This window comes from Thamnophis sirtalis, unplaced genomic scaffold (genome assembly GCF_051295495.1).
Source record: "Thamnophis sirtalis isolate CommonGarterSnake01/CBP01778 unplaced genomic scaffold, rThaSir2_p1.2 scaffold_6, whole genome shotgun sequence".
Taxonomy (NCBI): domain Eukaryota; kingdom Metazoa; phylum Chordata; class Lepidosauria; order Squamata; family Natricidae; genus Thamnophis; species Thamnophis sirtalis.
In genome coordinates this window covers 2,628,261-2,649,264 of record NW_028261386.1, presented here as the reverse complement: position 1 = coordinate 2,649,264, position 21,004 = coordinate 2,628,261, and the positions used below count along the sequence as shown (strand labels likewise).

The 21,004-nt window shown below is 42.2% G+C and overlaps 1 protein-coding gene across 1 annotated transcript in view; it reads left to right on the top strand.

The window, feature by feature from the left end:
- The window catches only part of RPS6KB1 (ribosomal protein S6 kinase B1), a 33,143-nt gene that overhangs the window by 4,198 nt on the left and 7,941 nt on the right, over positions 1-21,004 (top strand). The window contains exons 2-10 of the mRNA XM_014072495.2: positions 1,878-1,927; positions 2,781-2,901; positions 5,174-5,242; positions 8,240-8,387; positions 10,348-10,405; positions 13,108-13,208; positions 14,923-15,013; positions 16,361-16,451; positions 18,370-18,477. Coding sequence (XP_013927970.1) covers positions 1,878-1,927; positions 2,781-2,901; positions 5,174-5,242; positions 8,240-8,387; positions 10,348-10,405; positions 13,108-13,208; positions 14,923-15,013; positions 16,361-16,451; positions 18,370-18,477 — 837 coding nt within the window. The remainder of the gene's footprint in view (positions 1-1,877; positions 1,928-2,780; positions 2,902-5,173; positions 5,243-8,239; positions 8,388-10,347; positions 10,406-13,107; positions 13,209-14,922; positions 15,014-16,360; positions 16,452-18,369; positions 18,478-21,004) is intronic.

Genomic DNA, 21,004 nt, shown 5'->3' with positions numbered 1-21,004 from the left:
CTCTTTACCAGTGGCATGCAAAAGCAATGGTAGAATTGACTTTTCTCTGCACTGTAGCGTAATTTTTCACCTTTGAAAAATTTTCACAGGTGAAGGCAAATGTATATGTCCCGGGATAATGTTGCAGGATCCAGTCAGGGTATGTCACCGGGACGTTTATTCTTCTGAACTTTCGTCTTCATGCCGGAGCTCATCCTCAGGGAACTTCTCTTTAGCAGGGTGAAAAATTGTCCCACTTGGCCATCATAATCTTTTGCTCATGTCAGGGTTGTATATTTTTTTTAAACTCTTGATCTTGCAGACATAAATGCTTAGTTATCCAATATTGTTGTAGGCATTGTAGTTTCTACCTTGAGTGAATGTGTAATCTTAGAGTCATCTAGATGTAAATACAAACCCGGAACACAAATATTTGTGCTGAACTTCAGTGTCTCCCCATTCTCCCTAGGATAGGGTGAGAGATCTGCATCCTGCCTCTTTTTTTTTTAAACACATGTGGATTCCCAGCTTTGTGATTTTGATTTATTTTTAGGAATTATTAGGTTTTTGCATTCCTGCTATTAGTTTTATTACTGGAATGTATAGAAATGTTGTGGTGCTAGTAGTCACACAGTAGAATGAACCAAAGTGAAATATTTCTTATATTGAATGAAATCTTAAGAATGTGGTTGGGGAAAATATTGTATACCTCCCTTTCTGGTTTCTGTGTCTCTAATGAAAAAGTTGCCTAATTTGACTTTTCATGGTACTTGTATTGTTTACTAACTATATGCTGTGGTGGACTATGAACCCAGTTCTGTAGTCCCATCTATAGAGTATGCTAATGAATTTACAACTGTTGTCGATTTTACTCACACCTTCTGTATGGTGGGCTGTGGTTTTCACAGATTGCAGAAAGGATGATCAATTTTTGGGGACTATTTCCAGTACAGTAGAACAGCATAAAAACAGCATATTTCTTAATGGCCCAAAAACTACCCCATATAACCATATACTTGCATTGAGGAGTTGATTAATTAAACAAATTTCCTTTTATACAGGTAGTTCTTGACTTATAACCGCAATTGGGAGCAAAATTTCCACTAAATTGTTAAGCAAAGCAGTCACTGAGTCACCCCTGATTTTACGATCTTTTTGCCACAGTTGTTAAATGAATCACTGCAGTTGTACATGTCGTTAAGCAAATCCAGCTCTCCCTATTGACCCTGCTTGTCGGAAGCTGTCTGGGAAGGTCACAAATGGTGATCATGTGACACTCTGGGACATTCCAATTGTCCAAAAGTACATCAATTCTTGATCACCTGATTATGAGGAAATAAATGAAAAGACTGGTTATACATCCTTTTTTTCCTGTTACTGTAACTTTGGTCACTAAGCAAATGGTTTTAAGTCAAGAACAACTTTTATTTCCACACAGTTATCACGGTCTATGATACAGAAAAAAGTTTTTCTGGGGAGGAATGGATATGAGAGTTTCACTCTATGGGTGAATTGCACAAACCTAAGCTTAAATATTTTATGGTAGCGGACATTCTTCTTGCAATCTTTCATTTATATTCCCTCCAGTGTGTTGATAATATTTTTTTCTCAAACTCTTTTTTCCAACTATTTATAGGATTTGCACACAGCTGAGTAATAGGACAGCTGCTTGAAAACTGCTGAATCTGTGCAGTCAATCCCCAGGTTTTGGTGCGTCTCTCCAGTGTGGTTGCCATATCTTTCTGCTGACAAGGCTTATTATGTAAATTCAGCCTGCAGGCTTGTGGTGCTATCCGCTTTTAAAACTCGAGTTAATGTATAAGCAAAACTTACTGCGCTTTCTAAATAATTCTTGTTTGCAATGTTGTAGTGACTTTTCTTTTACCCTTTCGTTTTAGGGTCACTTAAGTGAAAGTATGGATCATGGAGGAGTCGGCCCATATGACCTGTAAGTCCTGTTCTGACCGAGGCTTCCCAACAGCATGAAGCAAACTCCTAGTCCTGACAAAAACCCCTTTTATTAATTTACTTAATTCTGCACATTCACATCCAGCAAAATCTTTCAAGGGAAGATTTACGGTCACAGACCTTATCTAGCTTGGAGAGCTGCCAGGCCAATATCTGCAAAACATGGCAAGGAGTCTTGGAGAGTCAATTAATCGAACTAATTGTCCCTCTCCAAACTCCACTCCCCTTTCCCTTCTTTTATTTCCTCTGGGAGGGACCATTTAGCATCCAGTAATATACAATGAAAAAGTTGGATGGAGGGCAAGCAAGAAGCACGGGGGGGGGGGGGGAGGTGGGGTCAGCTAGTTACTCCGGTAGCCACCTCCAGTGTGGTACTTCCCTATTGGGTCGAGGTTAACTGGCAGAGCCACATCTTCAGGTCCTTGCGGAAACAACAGCACTTAGACTTATATACCACTTTGTAGTGCTTTACACTAAGCGGTTTACAGAGTCAACTTCACAGCTCAATCTAAAGCGGTTTACAGAGTCAGCTTCTTGCCTCCAACATCCTGGGTCCTCATTTTACCGACCTCAGAAGGATGGAAGGCTGAGTCAACCTTGAGCCAGTCAGGATCAAACTCCTGGCAGTGGGCAGTGAGCTTACCTGCTACACCGCGTTCCAACCACTGCGCCCTCCACGGCTCTTGGTGGAGAACAAGAGAGAGGGGTAGAAAGGCTGTTCCCAAGGGCTGGCCATACAGCAGAGAGAGAGCCCTTCTTGATCCTGTCATTCGGATGTAGGGTTGCCTTGCTAGCCGCCTTTTTAAAAAAGAAAATTGTTGGTTCTCTTTCAGCGGAATGGAGCATTGTGAGAAATTCGAGATTTCGGAAACGAGCGTAAACCGGGGTCCTGAGAAGATCCGCCCAGAGTGCTTTGAGCTGCTCCGTGTTCTTGGCAAAGGGGGCTATGGAAAGGTAAGGCACCTTCTGGCGAGCTGGAGAATCTCTCCTCTTTTCCTGATAACCAGTGGGCCCAGCACGTCTTTTCCTCCTGAATATTTGTTTATTAATTTATCACTAAACTCACAATTCAAATATAAATCACCGCGTGTAGGTTGTGGGGGCTGTATAAATTGGTTTAATAAATAAAACCCCAAATTTGGGCTGGAATGAAGGGAATGGGAACCAGGGAGTGGTCCCATCTGGTGCAGTGAGCAAAATGGCCCCATATTTCCTCTTCAGTTGTTTCATCAGAGCATAAGGACTGGAACTTTTATTTGCCGGGCGGGGACTATAGCTCAGGGGTCAAACATAGCCTGTATATGCAGGAAAACAAAGATTCAATACTGAGAATAGGGTGGATAATTTTTTTAAAATTGAAATCGGATTTTTTAAAAAAAACAATATCCAAATTTATTTTAATAAAATGTTTTTGGAATAAAAATCTATCTAAAGATGATTGTTTAAGAGCCAAGGTGGCGCAGTGGTTAAATGCAGCACTGCAGGCTACTGCTAGATCAGCAGTTCAGCGGTTCAAATCTCACCGGCTCAGGGTTGACTCAGCCTTCCATCCTTCCGAGGTGGGTAAAATGAGGACCCAGATTGTTGGGGGCAATATGCTGACTCTCTGTAAACCGCTTAGAGAGGGCTGAAAGCCCTATGAAGCGGTATATAAGTCTACTGCTATTGTTTAAGATACATTTAATTTATTCAGCATGAAATGGAGCTTATGTAGCATGAGGCTACTGGGACTGTCGGTGAGTCAACAGCAGGTCGGAGGAGCCACTGTTGGACAGATGACAGTTGCTCTTTAAAAAATTAAGATTTAAATCGACTTAATTTAAATCAAGCCTTTTTACTAGTGATTAAAATCATGATTTAAATTGGCTTGATTTAAATCAAATCCACCCTGACAGAGAATTTCAAAATAGGGCCTGAAAGGTTCCGTGTTTAACTGTGTGGTTCACTGTTTCTGAACCGTGGACTTCAATACCCAGACTGAGCTGCACCGATAGGTTTTCTATAAATGAGCTGTAGTTTATTGGCCCAGCATCTTGTAGCAATCTCTTCTGTATTTTTTTCTGCCTTGTTTATACACTGCTTTATGGCAAAGGTTCCTTGGGTAACTTAGAAGATAAAAACAAAAACACAGTTGAACTCGGAGCAGGGGTTAGGAGAGTGACTTTTGGCCTGTTGATTTCATAATATGTGCTTGATTGATGGCCTCTGTGTATGCTTATCCTCACCTTCCTGTTTTCATTATGTTTTCAAAAGTTAGAAGTGGTTTCTTTATATCAAGTAATATTTGCCATTAGTTGCCCTGAGCCTTGTTATCAAAAGACTATTTATAAATTGACCGCATCTATATTTCATTACGTCAGAGCGATAGCTGGTACTTGTAAGTTGCTGAATGGTGCAAACCCGGGCTTAGGGGAAAACTGGCTTGTGCCACCGTGTTTTTCTGAAAATAAGACAGGGTCTTATTTTCTTTTGACCCCTGAAATAAGTGCTTGGCCTTATTTTCGGGGATATCTTATTATTTTTGAAGTGCAGGAGGCGGCGTATGTAGTCACCTCATGGCTGCTGCTGTATTGCACTGTTGCAGCAGCGCAACACAGCCGTTCATCAGCTGTTTGCCCCTGAGGCCATGCACGCGCTTCCCAGGACTTTGTACCATGCTATTGGCCCGGCCACGTAACTAGAAATGCTTTACGAGTTGACAGACTGGATGTCCCATCGCCACTGTTGCCTCCTCCGTTCTTCACTAATGGCTTTTGCGGCGGCCATTAGCGTGACAGAAGGGGCGTGGTGGCTAGGGTTGTGGGAGCAGATGTTAGGTAAGGGCATGTCGGATGCGTGGGGCATGTTCCCCCCTCCCTTCCCTCTCCAGCCTTACCTTCTCACGTCGTGTTGTTTGCGTGGCAAAGCAACCAGAGTAAATGGCGGGGACTGGCTGCGCATGCATTTAAATAGTTTTGGGGAGGGCTCATTTTCGGGGGAGGGCTTATTTTAGTGCATGTGCTTAAAAAGCCTGATTGGACTTACTATCCAGAGGAGGGCTTATTTTCGGGGAAACAGAGTATCTGGCTTGCTTAGTGTCATTCAGGTGTGGAACACTGATCATTCGTTATTCACTGATTAAAGGAAGCATCAAAAATGTCAGATATTGCAGTCACTGTGAACCTTTCTTTGGTGTTTGGCCGGGAGGGGAAAAGTAATATTGCTTCTTTTTAAAATGTGTTGGCAGGTTTTCCAAGTTCGCAAAGTAACGGGGGCAAACACGAGCAAAATCTTTGCCATGAAGGTGCTGAAAAAGGTGAGATGGCTTTGATTACCCAACTGCAGAAGGACAGAAGACTTTGTGTGGGGTGAATGTAGAACAAGGTTTTGCTCACTGCAGATCTTCAATCAGCCTCCCTTAAGAGGATCTTGCTGAGACTCCAGAAAATCATTGCTAGGAGAATGTAAATTTACTAAGACATACAGGTAGTCCTCAACTTACAGCCATTTGTTTAGTGGCCGTTCAAAATTACAGCCGCCCTGAAAAGCTGACTTACAACAGTTTCTCACACTTATCTCTGTTGCACCATGCTTGTGGTCATGTGATCAAAATTGCCCCATTGAGCAACTGGCATGTGTTTATGACAGCTGCAGTTTCCTGGGGTCAGGTGATTACCTTTTGTGACCTTTGCTTGTGACTAGCGAAGTCAATGAGAAGTCAGATTCCCTTAACAACTGATTGCCTTAATACTTGAGGCAGAAATAATTGCCTTGGTTAACAACAGAAATTTTGGGTTCAGTTGTGGTCATAGGTTGAGGACTGTCATCCTAACCGAAATAAAGAAGTTTTATACAACCAGCCCCGTGTTTCTGTCTAGTGACTTCAGATAGTAGCAGTAACTGGAGAATTGATTTTTACTTACTTGTAGAGTTTTTTTCATCTGCTGTTGCGTACTTAAAATTCTTGAACTTTTGCTTAGTTGGTTCACTTATTATACAGATATTTTTAACAGGCGTTGCTGTTGTTGCTCCTTGTAAGATAGTAGAACAGCTAGCAGCAGTGCCTGTGCTTCTCATTTTGAAATGTCATCTGGTCCATTGAAACCTAAATGACTCTGAATATCTTATAGGTGACCATACATTTAACAAAGGGTTAAATTATCTCATTCTGCGATCTATAATCTCTTGAAAAAAGGAAGAAGAATGAAATAAGGAAGAGAAGGCTTGAGAAACTAGGCTTGGTTCAGGGGTGTTTGGTTGTTTGAAGTCTATTGAATTGCATGAAACTGACTCTTACATCATGTGTGAAGCAGACCATCATTACAAGCCATTGGATGGTTTATACTTGATGACTTTGGACACTGAAGTTGAGTGGGCTGTGAAAACCAGCCCAAATAAATTAAAGAGACTATTTAGATTTTATAACATCTAATAATCTCCTCTTTAAATCAAGAATCCAATTAAAAGTACAAGAATCCTTGTCAGCAACTTATATGTGGACTTCAACTCCCAGAAGTCCCCAGGCAGCATGTTTTATCCTTTTTCTACTCTTAACTACAGCTGCACCTTGCAATCGGACTACTGCGCCACCTTCTGCTTGCGGCTGTTATTGAAATCTGTTCAGAAACTTCAATTGGTACAATATGCAGCCACTTTACACACTCCAGTCCCTTCCTTGTTCACAGCAAACTATACTTGACCTCTAAATTGAATAAACCCTGGCTTACACAAAATAGCATTAGAATGCTCACTTCAAATCGTGGTTGGCTGTTTTACAAACACACACAATATTTACATTTACCTGGGTTTACAGGTTTTGAGGCAAGCATAGCTTTACCTTCCTCAAAATTAGGAAATGTAGCAGACAAGGAAGAAAACACAGTTTGGCTTTTGGGGATGAATTAGTCCACGGCGTCTAATATGTTTTGCGAACTTTGATAGTGTGGTAGCGCAGTGATTAAAATGCAGTACTGCAGGCTACTTCTGCTGACTGGCGGCTGCCTGCAATTTGGCAATTCAAATCTCACCAGGCTCAAGGTTGACTCAGCCTTCCGTCCTTCCGAGGTCGGTAAAATGAGGACCCAGATTGTTAGGGGTAATATGCTGATGGTAAAGGTTAGTTCTTGGAGCTTGTGGGTTGGTTTCTGAACGTTTCGTTAGCAGGCTAGGTAACATCTTCAGCGGAGTTTATATGCTGACTCTGTAAACCACTTAGAGATGGCTGTAATGCACTGTGAAGCGGTATATAGGTCTAAGTGCTATTCCTATCAGTGGCTCCAGTTTGGGGGATGGTCACATGTAGCAGACTTTTGATATAATTACCATATTTTCTGGAGTATAAGACGTACCGGAGTATAAGACGTACCGGAGTATAAGACACATCTTAGTTTTTGGGAAGGAAAATAAGGAGAAAAAAATTCTGCCTACCAAGTATTCATCTTTATCCCCATAGCACCGGAAAAGCAAGCAAACACAATAGTATAATAAAAAAACACTTTTTGCCACTTTTTTTCTTTACCCAGGCAGCAGGGAAAAGCTTAATAAGCTTAATTAGATGTCTGGGCATTCAGGCAAAAGCAAGTCACACCTCCTAAAATGTAACAAAGCTGAATCAACAAACCAGCCCAGCCAGCTCAGTGCTTGCCTGAAGGAAACCATTGGGAAAACTCAGATAGCCAATAGGAAAAATCCCTGCCTTGCCCTTAAAAGGATTATCATCAAAAGAATAGAAACCACGTAGCCACAGGAACTCTCTGCCTTGCACTTGAGAGGATTATCTCACCAAAATAGAAACTGGACAAAAGAAGTACCTCTTAAGGCAGTCTTCAAATCTTCATTGGCTTCTCCCAACTGGAAGGAATTGGGAAATTTTTCCAACAGTATGCTGCAGTAAAAATATTAGAACCTTTTTTTCAGCCATCATTAACACCTCATTAGGGTTGAAAAAAAGGTTCCAAAAAGCAACATTCGGAGTATAAGATGCATCCAAATTTCTGCCCTCTTTTGAGGGGAGGCGGGAAAATGTGCATCTTATACTCCGGAAAATACAGTATACTATATATTTGTCAGGAAAGATCAGGTCCACATGTGAAAATTGATTTAAATTAATTTATTGCTAAACGCCTATGCACAAGAATCTTCTCAACTAATGCTTGGAGTTAAGGTGGAATTCAAGGGAGGTTCAACTTAGTCTACTTGTAGCTACGTAGGGATTCTAGGTTGATCCCACTTTTAACCCCGTCCCCCCAGATTCTACCATTCCCTCTACCTATTTTTTAGAATGCAAATACTATTATTGTTTTGTCTTCCTTAGGCGATGATTGTGAGGAATGCAAAAGACACTGCTCACACCAAAGCCGAGCGGAATATCTTGGAGGAGGTCAAGCATCCGTTTATCGTCGACTTGATTTATGCCTTTCAGACTGGTGGAAAACTCTACCTCATCCTCGAGTATCTCAGCGGTAAGTGTGAGCGGAGAATCAAAATGTGGATTTTGAGTTCACCAACCATGGGGGATCCATTTCATTGCTTACCTTTCTCTCAGAAAACTTATAAGAAAGGTCGTAAAATGAGGCCAAACTCACTGAACAAATGTCTCGCTTAACAACAGAAATTTTGGCCTCAATTGTGGTCATAGGTCGAGGACAACCTATACTATATGTAGCTGTCCAATGGACCCAATGTCCATTCGTGGCATGTGTCCAGGCTACTTGAAGGACTGTCTCATCCCACTGGGATTACCCTCCTTACCCATGCTGGCAAAGGAGGCATGGCACAGGCCCTGTTGGCCTGAGTATTCTGGCTGATGGGGTTTAGGAGAAGGACCTTCTCTGCCATTGCCCCTGCCCTTCGGAACATCTTGCCTTCCAGAGCAGGGATCTCCAACCTTGTCAACTTTTAAGACTTGTGGACTTCAACACCCAGAATTCCTCAGCCAGTTGGCTGAGGAATTCAGGGAGTTCAAGTCCACAAGTCTTAAAATTGACAAGGTTGGAGACCCCTTCTCCAGAAAGAGGTCAGCTCCAACCGTCCAGACTTTCTATAAAAGCCTAAAGACCTGGCTCTGCCGATTAGCCATCTTTGAATTAGGCTGCAATGTTTAGAATAGAAGAGCAGAGTTGGAAGGGACCTTGGAGGTCTTCTAGTCCAACACCCTGCTCAGGCAGAAAACTTTATAGGTTTTATAACTATACCATTTTAGACAAATGGTTATCCAACCTCTTCTTAAAAACTTGCAGTGTTGGAGCATTCACAACTTCTGGAGGCAAATCACTCCACTGGGTTAATTGTTCTCACTGTCAGGGAATTTCTCCTTAGTTCAAGGTTGCTTCTCTCCTTGATTAGTTTCCACCCACTGCTTCTTGTCCTGCCCTCAGGTGCCTTGGCGAATAGCTTGACTCCCTCTTCTTTGGGGCAGCCCCTGAAATATTGGAACACTGCTATAGCAATAGCAATAGCAGTAGACTTATATACCGCTTCATAGGCCTTTCAGGCCTCTCTAAGCGGTTTACAGAGAGTCAGCATATTGCCCCCAACAATCTGGGTCCTCATTTTACCCACCTCGGAAGGATGGAAGGCTGAGTCAACCCTGAGCCGGTGAGATTTGAACCGCTGACCTGCTGATCTAGCAGTAGCCTGCAGTGCTGCATTTAACCACTGCACCACCTTGGCTCTTGGCTCTATAATTTGGCTTTGTAAAGTATCTTACTTACGGTGGGTTTTTTAAATAGCTTTGTACAGTTTTTATCATTTATGATTGAAAGCCAGAGTTATCCTGAGAGAAGATGGACGGCCAATAAATTTTGCAAATAAATAAACAAATAAATTGCAAGGCAGTTTGTGAATCTTAACCTGAGTGTGGTCAGTTCTCTAAACCAAAGGACAAGTTATCTAGAATGCCCCCATGGACTTGGAAATAGGGCAAACTAACCTTCTGCCACGCATCCATCTGCATCCCATGGTGGCATCTGTCTCATGCTGAATGTTGAATGAATGTTGAATGTTGATTTTATTTATATCCCGCCCTTTTCCCCTGAAGGGGACTCAGGGCGGCTCACAACTCAACCAGGGAAGGGGGATACAAACAAAAAATTAAGAAACAACACAAAACAATGCATAATTAAAAACACACAGCAGTCATACCAATTCGAGACGGGGGCAACAGTTCTTTAGCCCCAGGCCTGTCGGAACAGCCAGGTTTTAAGGGCTTTGCGTAAAGCCTGGAGGGTGGTGAGGGTTCGAATCTCCACGGGGAGTTTGTTCCAGAGGGTCGGAGCAGCCACCGAGAAGGCTCTCCTCCGGGTAGTCGCCAGTCGACACTGGCCGGCAGATGGAATTCGGAGGAGGCCTCATCTGTGGGATGCTACTTTCCTAGTGATGAAGCCGAAATTTTACTGGTCTTTTCTCACACTTTTATTTTAGGAGGAGAACTCTTCATGCAGTTGGAACGAGAGGGGATATTTATGGAAGACACCGCTTGGTAAGTGACAGAAAAGATTCTTCAGCTCCAGCAGGGTAGACTTAAGGCAAGAGCTGAGTGAAGAACATATGAAGCCAGTTGTGGGGCAGAGTTGGCGTGGCATATCACACCCACACTTCCTGCTGAGCTGCGTTTTCGTTTCCCATGCTTCAAAGAGAAGGCCATTTGGGGAGCTGGATAATTGAGCTATGCCTGGGTGTGCCTGAAGGCTGATCTTACAATATGTCACAATACCAACGTAAATGTAGATCCTGTGTTTCATTTAAATAGTTATATAAATACCACTAAATATAGCCATGAAGCCACAGTGGGCCTAAAATAGCTCCTGTTGAAACAAACCTCTGTACAGAAGTTTGCTAAAGGCAGATGCGGACAGATTTTTTTTGACCAATATGTAAAGGCCGCATATAGCAATAGCAATAGCAGTAGACTTATATACCGCTTCATAGGCCTTTCAGGCCTCTCTAAGCGGTTTACAGAGAGTCAGCATATTGCCCCCAACAATCTGGGTCCTCATTTTACCCACCTCGGAAGGATGGAAGGCTGAGTCAACCCTGAGCCGGTGAGATTTGAACCGCTGACCTGCTGATCTAGCAGTAGCCTGCAGTGCTGCATTTAACCACTGCGCCACCTTGGCTCTATATTTATATATTAACCTAGAATTAAATATGATGTTTCATTCCAGCAGCTTTCATTCAGTTTTGTGCTAAAAACAATTTTAGGAGAGGGAGGGGGGGCGGGTTAACATTTCATCCATCTGGTGATCTTGTGGTTTTCACCATGGGGGAAAAAACGGATATAGCTGAAGTCTGTTCTTTGGGCTGTCCCAGTGTTTGATCAATGATTAACAGGTTGGAATCATGAAATGTTTCTATAGAAGGAATAATGTGATTTTGGGGCTGTGGGTCAGAAGCCACCCATGGATTTCTCTGGCTCCTTAGCAGAAGGAAATGCCATTTAAGAGCATGTGACTCCCATCTCATTGCTACAATTAACAGCATCTACTGCTGATTGGCATTCTTGGCCAGTTAAAATGGCTCCCATCCTCTGTCACATTAAGAGCTGAGCCGAAGGAGGAAAGAAGTCCTGGGCGACAGGTAGTCCTCGACTTACGACTGGCTGCTTAGCAGCCATTCAAAGTTATGATGCACTTATAATCCAGAGTTCTGACGGTCACCTCACCCACTCTGTGCAGCCACATGACTGCCTTTTGGGTGCTTAGCAACAGATCAAATTTAAGGCTTTTTTTTTTTGGCAGCATCCTGCAAACACATGGCCCAAATTAATGCCATTTTTTTTGTCACAAACTGCTTTTTAATTCTGGTGAAAAATGCCTGTAGTCTACAAAGGAATCACTTAATGACTGAACCGTTAACTTAAATTGCTGCAAAAAAGTTCACAAGATTGAAAAATCCGCGCTTAATGACCACAATTTATTACAATTGTAAGTCGAGTACTACCTATAGCATCATCATTATTATCATCGTTTAATGACTCCACAATCCATTGTGGGGTGGAGTCTGGGCAACTGAATGGAGCTAGCAGAGTGCTTACTGGCCGGATGCCCTTCCCTGTTGCCAATGAGGAGTTTTGTTCAGCAGATACATTCTCATTGTGCCCAGAGAGAGAAATATCTGCCTCTACCCAGGATCGAACTCAATTTCAACGACCTTTGCAGCCAACTTTCCACAAGCAGAGTCAACGTGGGAAGTCGGATTTGTTTAATGACTGCATGATTCCCTTCACGCTAAGCGATTCGCTTAACAACCGTGCCAAATACAGAACGGCATGACTTGCTTAAAAAAACCCACCTCACTTAACAACGGAAATTCCGGTCCCATTTGTGGTTGTAAGTTGAGGACCACCTCTGGCTTGAAATGGAATTATGGATTGTGATTTATCCATGTAGTTTCACAACTAAAATTATGGTTACCTTATTTTTCGGAGTATAAGACGCACCAAGATTTTGAAGAGGCAATTTAAAAAAAAAAAGTTTTAGCACTGCAGACCTCCTGAAAACGGGCCCATTTTTTGTTAAAAAAAGGTCATGCATAGCCTTTAGGAGGCTTGTAGAGTGCTCCTGCCCCCCCCCCAAGCAAAAAATGGCCTGTTTTTCGCAAAAATGGACCATTTTTGTCAAAAAAAAAATGGCATGCATAGCCTTTAGGAGGCTTATAGAGTGCTCCTGGGATGTGGGGCAAAAATCCCCCATTTTTCACTCATTTCTGCCCTCCCCAGCCCCCAGGAAAACTCTGGAAGCCTCCTAAAGGCTATACACGGCCATTTTTGCAAAGGGAGGGGGGTTGGGAGGCTAAAAATGCTGTATTCAATGTATAATACGCACCCAGATTTTCACCTTCTTTTTTGGGGGGGAAAGATGCATCTTATACTCTGAAAAATACGGTACTCTTTGTCCTTTAGAACTATTGCCCCCCAAAACAGGGATGGGGAAACCCAGCCTCTCTAGGAGCTGAATAGTGAGTGAGGGTAAAACTAAGCCAAACAAATAACTATAAAGCTTGGAAGCTGAGTCCTCTCGTCGTGCCACATCTGAGGTTTTGCGCAGCTTTGTTCCCCCCCAATTTATTTCTTAATCTAATTTATATGATTGAGAATGATTGACATATTAAAGCCATACGTGACGCATAGTCACCTGGGTTTCTTTCCTAATTTATTTATTTATTTTTTGCTTTGCATTGCAGTTTCTACTTGGCTGAAATTTCGATGGCTTTGGGACACCTGCATCAGAAAGGAATCATTTACCGTGACTTAAAGCCAGAAAACATCATGCTGAATCACCAAGGTTAGAAAGGCAGTGGCCAAGCCCTTTTTACTTTTTTTTTTTCCAACTGTTTTTTCAGAATTATTGGAATCTGGGTTTGATTCAGTAGAATAGATTTTCCCTGCCTCAGAGCCAACACATGGGTTGGGATTGCAGTTTTCAGCCTTTCCAAATGGTGTAAGGCAGGGATCTCCAGCGATGGCAACTGTAAGACTCATGGACTTTTAAAGAGAAAGAAAAATCATACTGTTGTACATGTTAAAAAAACTAGAAATTGGAAAATATGAGAAGAAAAGTAATATGGCTATAATTGGAAACAATGGAAATATAATGTAAATGAATTATGGGGATTTTTTTGGTGGGAATATTAAAGGGGGTATTCGGATAACACTGTTCACAAAAGAAGTTTTATTATGTAACAAAAATAAATAAAAAACTTTAAAAAAAAGACCCTTCGGACTTCAACTCCCAGAATTCCCTAGCCAGTCAACTGGCTGGCTGTGGAATTCTGGGAGTTGAAGTTCACAAAGCTTAAAGTCGCCAAGATTGGAGATCTCTTGTGTAAGGACAACGATCCCAACCATCTGAATGGACACTTAGATTACTGCCTGAATGCACAGTTCGGTTTTGAATCCTTGTGAACATGTGTAGTAAATTTAGAGCATGAATTTTACTACGGGAAGTCTGAAAGCTTTCATGGTCTTTTCTCAGTCTTGGCACCCATGAGATGAGATGCTTACATCTCCCGTTATTGTAATTTTTGACTTAAACTATTTGTCCAGTGAGCATTCAAAATTACAATGGCCCTGAATGAATGACTTAGAATCCCTGCCTGTAGTTATGACCACTGCAGCACCCCCACCCCCAATCACATGAACAGAATTTCGGCGCTTGGCAATCTCTCCACCCTAACAACTGATCCCCCCTCCCCCCAATTCCCCCACTTCTGCACTGCTGGATCCCCCAGGCCTTGCTCTTGCTTTCTCACTCCATTAGGTCCCAACAGGCCTTGGGTCTGCTTCCCACATAGCTTGTTTGAGCCCCCTCCTCCTCACCCTCCCCACTAGGTTTCCCAGGTCCTCCCCTCCTCTGAGCTACTGTGCTTTGCTTATTGACCATTGGACGACCATAATAGGGGTGTTCTCCCTATTATGGTTGTTAAAACATCAAGTTTAACGTTTAAATTTAAACGGATTAGGGTGTTTATCCAAGGTGATTTTGATTTGGATTGGATTGGATTTCTATAGCCGTCCATCTCAGCAAACAACTCTGGGCAGCTCACAATTCAAAACATATATTACAATTAAAATGTTTTTTTTTTAAAATTAAAAATATAAGTATTAAAAGCAGTAAAAAAAAAACATTAAACATTGATCATGTGGGCACCTCGCTTAACAAACACCATGTGCAGACTCCATTACGGTTGTAAGTCAAGGACTACCTGCATTTTAACTGCCTAAAAGAAGCAGCAAGTGAAAGAAGACCAAGAGCTTGGCCTTCTAGTAGCAGGTCTTTTCAGGGGTGGCCCCCTATTTTGCGGAATATTTGTCCTCTAGATACCTGCTAGGCTACACTCCTGTCTGGGTTTAGAAAGCCAAGCAATTTCCCGGTCATAGGCATAGGTGTTACTGTTTGTGTGTCAAAAATGTATTTTAACTATATATTAGCTTTCTGTGGTTCTCTTCTTTATTTTTCTTCTTCATTATTTCTTTCCCCTCCTCCCCCCCCACCCCAGGTCATGTTAAACTGACTGATTTTGGACTGTGTAAAGAATCTATTCATGATGGAACAGTCACCCATACGTTCTGTGGAACAATAGAATACATGTGAGTCCAGCTGATAATGATAGAAAAATGGTGCTCAAGGAGAAGTATTGATCCTCAACTTATAACTGGCAGTTTCGCAAGCGTTCACTTAACAGTTTATCTGGTGAAAGGGACTAACAACCCAGATCAGAAATTCCAATGATTGTGTCCCGGTTCTCAACCCCCCTGCCATGGTCTCATGACCATTGGATGCTCAGCAACACAGCTGCATTTATGGTGGTTTGCAGCGTCCTGCAGTCATGTGACCACACGTTACGATGACTTTGCCAAAAGCCAGAAATTGCTTCCGGTGTTCAGCCAAACTCTGCCACATTAAAAACTGGGCTTGTTTTGCGACCGCTTTGCTTGCGTATCGCCATTAAAAAAATACAAAATACTGTCAGCTCACCTTATTGGCCTGATTTATGGCCATCAGGACTGTTAGGGTCATAGGTCAAGGCTTCCTGTCTCTGCGAAGCAAGATGCCAATTTTATTTGGTAGGTGATTATGCAATGCCATGAAACTGATCCTCCCTATGAAAACACATACATCGTCTCACATTATAAGCACGTGGCGCGCCTCTGGTGACTCTACTTATTTGAAAAATCATCCTCCTGAGGAGTTGTTGATGTCTTTGAGATGACCTTTGCTGCACAACATGTTGAATAAAGGTCATAGAATCATAGGGCTGCAAGGGATCTCAAGAGGTCTTCTAGCCCAACCCCCCTGTCTAAGGCAGAGACCTTATTTATTCCATTCTGGATAGATGAAAACCACCAGTGATGGAAGCACCCACAGCTCAGGGAGGCAACTTCTGTTCTATTGATTAATTGTCAGGAAATTCCTCCTTCATTTCCAGATTGCATCTCCCTCTGGCAAACTTCCACCCATTGCTTCTTGTTCTAGCCTCAGGTGCTTTGGACAATGAGTCAATCCCCTCTTCCCTGTGACAGACAGCACCTTAAGTAGTGGGAGATAGGTTTTAACCTTACCTTTCACACTGTCACCAGCTCAGCTTGATGCTATACAACAGAGGTGAGTTGGAACCATGGCCTCTTTATGACTTGTGGACTTCAACTCCCAGAATTCCTGAGCCAGCCATGGCCATGGCTGGCTCAGGAATTCTGGGAGTCGAAGTCCACAAGTCATAAAGGGGCCATATTTCCCCACCCTTATTTTACAAGAAGCTGATGCTACCCATGAGTCTGCGGATAACGAGTTGGCAAATCTAATCACCCTAGAAGTAATAGTGAATCCTCCACAGGTGAGCAGCTGTCACCAAAACTACTCGACTGATTTATGACTATCGCAACCGGTTGTGACTCTGCTGTGCTGATCCTTGCTATTTGCTTTTGATGTCTTTTTAGGGCCCCGGAAATTCTGATGAGGAGTGGGCACAACCGTGCTGTGGACTGGTGGAGTTTGGGGGCACTAATGTATGACATGCTGACTGGAGCAGTAGGTGCACACTTACAACTTGCATGTTTTGTTTGTTGTTTTGGAGCACGCGCCCTGCCTTTAAAGAATCTGCCATGCGGTTTTTCCGTTATCTGCCTTATTGCTAAGCCTGCGCGGTTAGATTTCCTGGTTTGGAAAGAAATGTCATTTATAGTCTGGTTTATTCAGAAAACAACGGCGAACCTGCCTGTACAGGTGGTCCGTGAGTTACAACCACAGTGGAGCCTAGAATTATCGATTGTACGTTGTCATGTCATAAGTCGAGGCACTACGGGATCCAAGTTCTATTTTTAGACTATCTTTACGATGGTTAGTAAAGCGAGTCACTGCGACCAGTAAGCAAATCACATGGTCCTTTCCTCCAAATGGCCACAGGTTGTTGTTGTTTTGCCAAAAACTGGCAAAACACATAATGGTCACAGACTCTGGGATGCTCCAACCAGTTATAAATGCGAGTTGGTTCCCCGACCCCTAAAATGCAATCATGCCAGAGTGTGTGTGTTTGTGTGTGTGTGTGTGTGTGTGTGTGTGAGAGAGAGTTGTAACTTTGAGGACAGATCAGAGTTAGCTGTTTTTGAAGTCCATCTTAAGTTCGAATGGCGGTTAAATAACCAACCTTAAGTCAAAGACTGCCTGCATTTCACTCTACTTCTTGGAAATGCTACGTATGTCCATGATGGCAAACCTATGGCATGCGAAGCCATGTCGCCTGTCATGCGCGGCCTTGCCTGTTTGTCTTCCGGGCTTCTAGCGTGCATGTGTGCACAATGATCGGCTGTCCTTCGTGCATGTGGCAGTGCCGAAAACTGGTGTGCACGTGCCCACTGGCAAGCTGACTGTTGGGTGCGCATGTATGCCAGAAACCGAAAGTTTGGTTTTTCTGGAGCACGATCCCTTTGCGCTTGCAGCAGTGCCGAAAACCGGCCTGCGCATGGGTGCCAGCTAGCTGATCATTGGATGCGCATGCACGCTAGAACCCAGGCCTTAAGATTTCCCGGGGCACAGCCCCAGTGGGAGCACCCACACACACACATGCACATGATGTTTCTGTGCAACCTTTCTGGCACCCTGTGCCAAAAAGGTTTCCCATCACTGTGCTGTGTCATTCCATTTGTGTTAATTTGCAACACTTACTGATGCCCACAGCATGTTTGTTGGGAGGGGAATTTCCTTCCATTGGCTGGGCTGAATTTCTAAACCCAAATCGTGAACTTTGAGGTTGCAGCAAGCTTGAAAACAGAACCCCTAAATTTGGTGCTTTTCCCGTTGGGTTTGCAGTCCAGGAATGGTAGTGATTCCTTATGCGCTTACTGCTGATGTTGTAGTCAGGGCGTCCAGTCCAGTGGGAGCGTATCAAAAAGTCCAGATAATGGTTGTGACTGTGTGATCAAATCTCTGCCATTTCTCATGTGATCGCGCGTATCCATGTCTCTGGAGATTCTCAGCCATCAAAGTCGTGGTTGCCTCATTTCTCAAAAGGCAGCCGGACTTTCTTTCCTTTGTTTTTCCTTGAAGACATTTTGCTTCTCATGCAAGGAGCTTCATCGGTTCTTAGAAGGACAGTGGGAGGGATGGAAGTGTGGGCAGAACTAAGCCTTCCATCTCCCTCCCCCCCCCCAATCCTGCCAGAACTGATAAAGCTTCTTGGATGAGAAGTGAAACTTCTTCAAGGAAAAACAAAGTCCAGTTGCCTTTTGAAAAAGCACCTTTGAGACACTCGCCCGTGCTATCTTGGTTTCTTAGACAGCCCTGGTTGTATGTAGATCAAACCCACTTTATAATAGCCAGGTTTGGGAATCAGTTTTTTACAGGCCTGCTTAAAAGCCAGGAAGCACAAGCAGAATTTTGTTTTGATAGCGGACATTAAATGGTGACGTGCATTTTACTCACTGCTTCTCTTTCCTCCTCTCTTTTTCAGCCCCCTTTTACTGGGGAGAACCGAAAGAAAACGATTGACAAGATTCTCAAGTGTAAACTCAATTTGCCTCCCTACCTCACACAAGAAGCCAGGGACCTGCTTAAAAAGGTGAGACTCTTACAGGGAAATCCCACAGGTTGGCTCAAGTATAAATTCATAGCAATTTTTCAAATGTCCTACTACTCTCCTGTAGCTTCTGTGCTCAGTTACAGGTAGTCCTCGACTTACGACCACAATGAAGCCCACATTTTCTGAAGTTAAGCAATATGGCTGTCAAATGAGTATCGCCCGATTTTATGGCCTCTTTTGCCTTGATTAAGTGAATCATGCAGTCGTTAAGCGAATCTTGCTTCCCCCATTGACTTTGCTTGTCGGAAGCTGCCTGGAAAGTTTGGTTTGGTTTGGGTTTTTTTTTTTTTTTGAAAAGTTTTATTATTTTAATTAAACAAAAACACAAAAAAAGAATCATCCTTTGTTACATCTTGTAACAAAGCATGTTGATTGTTTACAAATACATTTCGTGCGTTTCTTCCACAATCATTACATATACTTCATTCAAATTGAATTGTACATTTTAAATCAAATTTTTTAAATGTATTTTACTATCACTGTACCACAATTCTCATTTAATTACAATTATTTAAACGTGCTTTTATCTGAAATCATTTGTATTTAAAGACACAACCACCTACTGGCATTCATTCGCAATTTCAATAAACCTCCAATCACATTACACCTTTATAACATTCTGAAACAAAATCAGTTAATAAGATATCTAAGCATTTCCCCCCAACTCACAATTTAAAGCTTATATCCAATTTGCTTTTACTAATACAACACACACACACACACACATACATAATCCCAGTAAGGGTATGGCTAGCTGATGAGAGCTAAATAGCTTGAAATAGATTTATACTAGTCTCCCTTTATTTATTTATCAGCACAAACACAAAACACACACACACAAACATATATCATTAAACATTATCCATTAACATTTCCTTGTTATTAGTTAACTAAAAGTTATTTACTATTTATATCACCTCTCCTCTCATCAGGTCCAAAAGAGATTATACCTTTATAGCAAAGATCTAAACAAGAATTTATTAATAAAATTTATAGGTCTTTTCCCTAAGTCCCAGTTTACAATTTATATCCAAGTTATTTTTGCTAATTAAGGTTATCATTTCATTACTATTATTGTAGTTAATTATATGTTAAGAAATGTACATTTAATAACAATCTAAAACAATCTACAAAATACTAACATTCCTACTTACTAATCACCAAAAGTATCCATTAACATTTCCTTGTTGGAAATGTGGTTAACGAAAAATTATTTACTATTTATATCACATCTCCTCTCTTGGTTTGGTTTGGTTTTATTGGACTTACACGCCCTTCTCTCAAAGGACTCAGGGCGGCGTACAACATAAAAACACATATAGTAAAAAGTAAAAAAAAAAGATTAAATAGGAAATCCAATAACCTTCGATTGACAATTTAAAATCAAATTTAGGATTACATTAAAATTAACAATTAAAGTTAATAATTTATTTTATTCTACTCAGGCCAGGCCGGCTTGCTGAAAAAGCCAACTTTTTAGGGCGCGCCGGAAGGATTGGAGGTTGGGGATTATGCGAAGGAAAGTTAGAAATGAGGATCACAGGACTATAGATATGCTGCAAAAGTCATAAGTGCCATTGCAACTTTGAATGGCCACTAAATGAGTTGAGAGTGAACCAAAAGTTATTTCGTCCGAATCGTTCTTTGAACTGAATTGCAAGCTTGTGTTTTCCCAATTAATAACTACTAAAAATTTTATTGAGCCTTTTAAATATGTAAAATGTCTCCAGCATCTGTTTGTACACAGTTGGTGAATCACGTTTCAGTACAGGCAATCCTCAACCTACATCCATCCATTTGGCAACCAAAGTTATAACGGCACTGAAAAAAGTGACTTACGACTGGTCCTCGCGCTTACAACCATTGCATTATCCCTGTGATCAAATGAATCCAAAATTCAGGTGCTTGGCGACATGCATTTACAGAGGTTGCCGCATCCCAGCTTCATGTGATCACCATTTGTGACATTCCCCAGGTAGTTTCCAGCAAGCAAAGTCAATGGGGGAAGCCAGGTTTGCTTAACAACCGCATGATTCACTTAACAATTGGTATGATTCACTTAACAACTGTGATTTCAAAAGTCATAAAATTGTGAGTGACTCACAAGCTTAGTAACAGAAAATCTGGTCTCAATTGTGGTTGCAACTCGAGGACAATATCTATAATTCCCATACCACCCAATGAATTTAAAGTTGGAGACACATTTACCAGTTTTATCGTTAACAATAAGGCTTTTGTCAGAACTACCGTCTCACGCATGTGTCTTGCATTCACTAGCAGCCAGTCTGCTGTGCACTTTGGGGGGAGGGAGCTGGTTGGGAGGAGGGAAGGCTACCGACTAATCATACCTTCTAGAGCAGGGGTGTCAAACTCTATTTCATTGAGGGCAGCATCAGGATGGTGTTTGACCTCGGGGAGGACAGAGCTCAATGTCATTCATGTCCAGGGCATCTACGGTGGCCCGTGCACTCTGCCAGCAAAAATGGGCTCCCAAGTTCCATTTTCA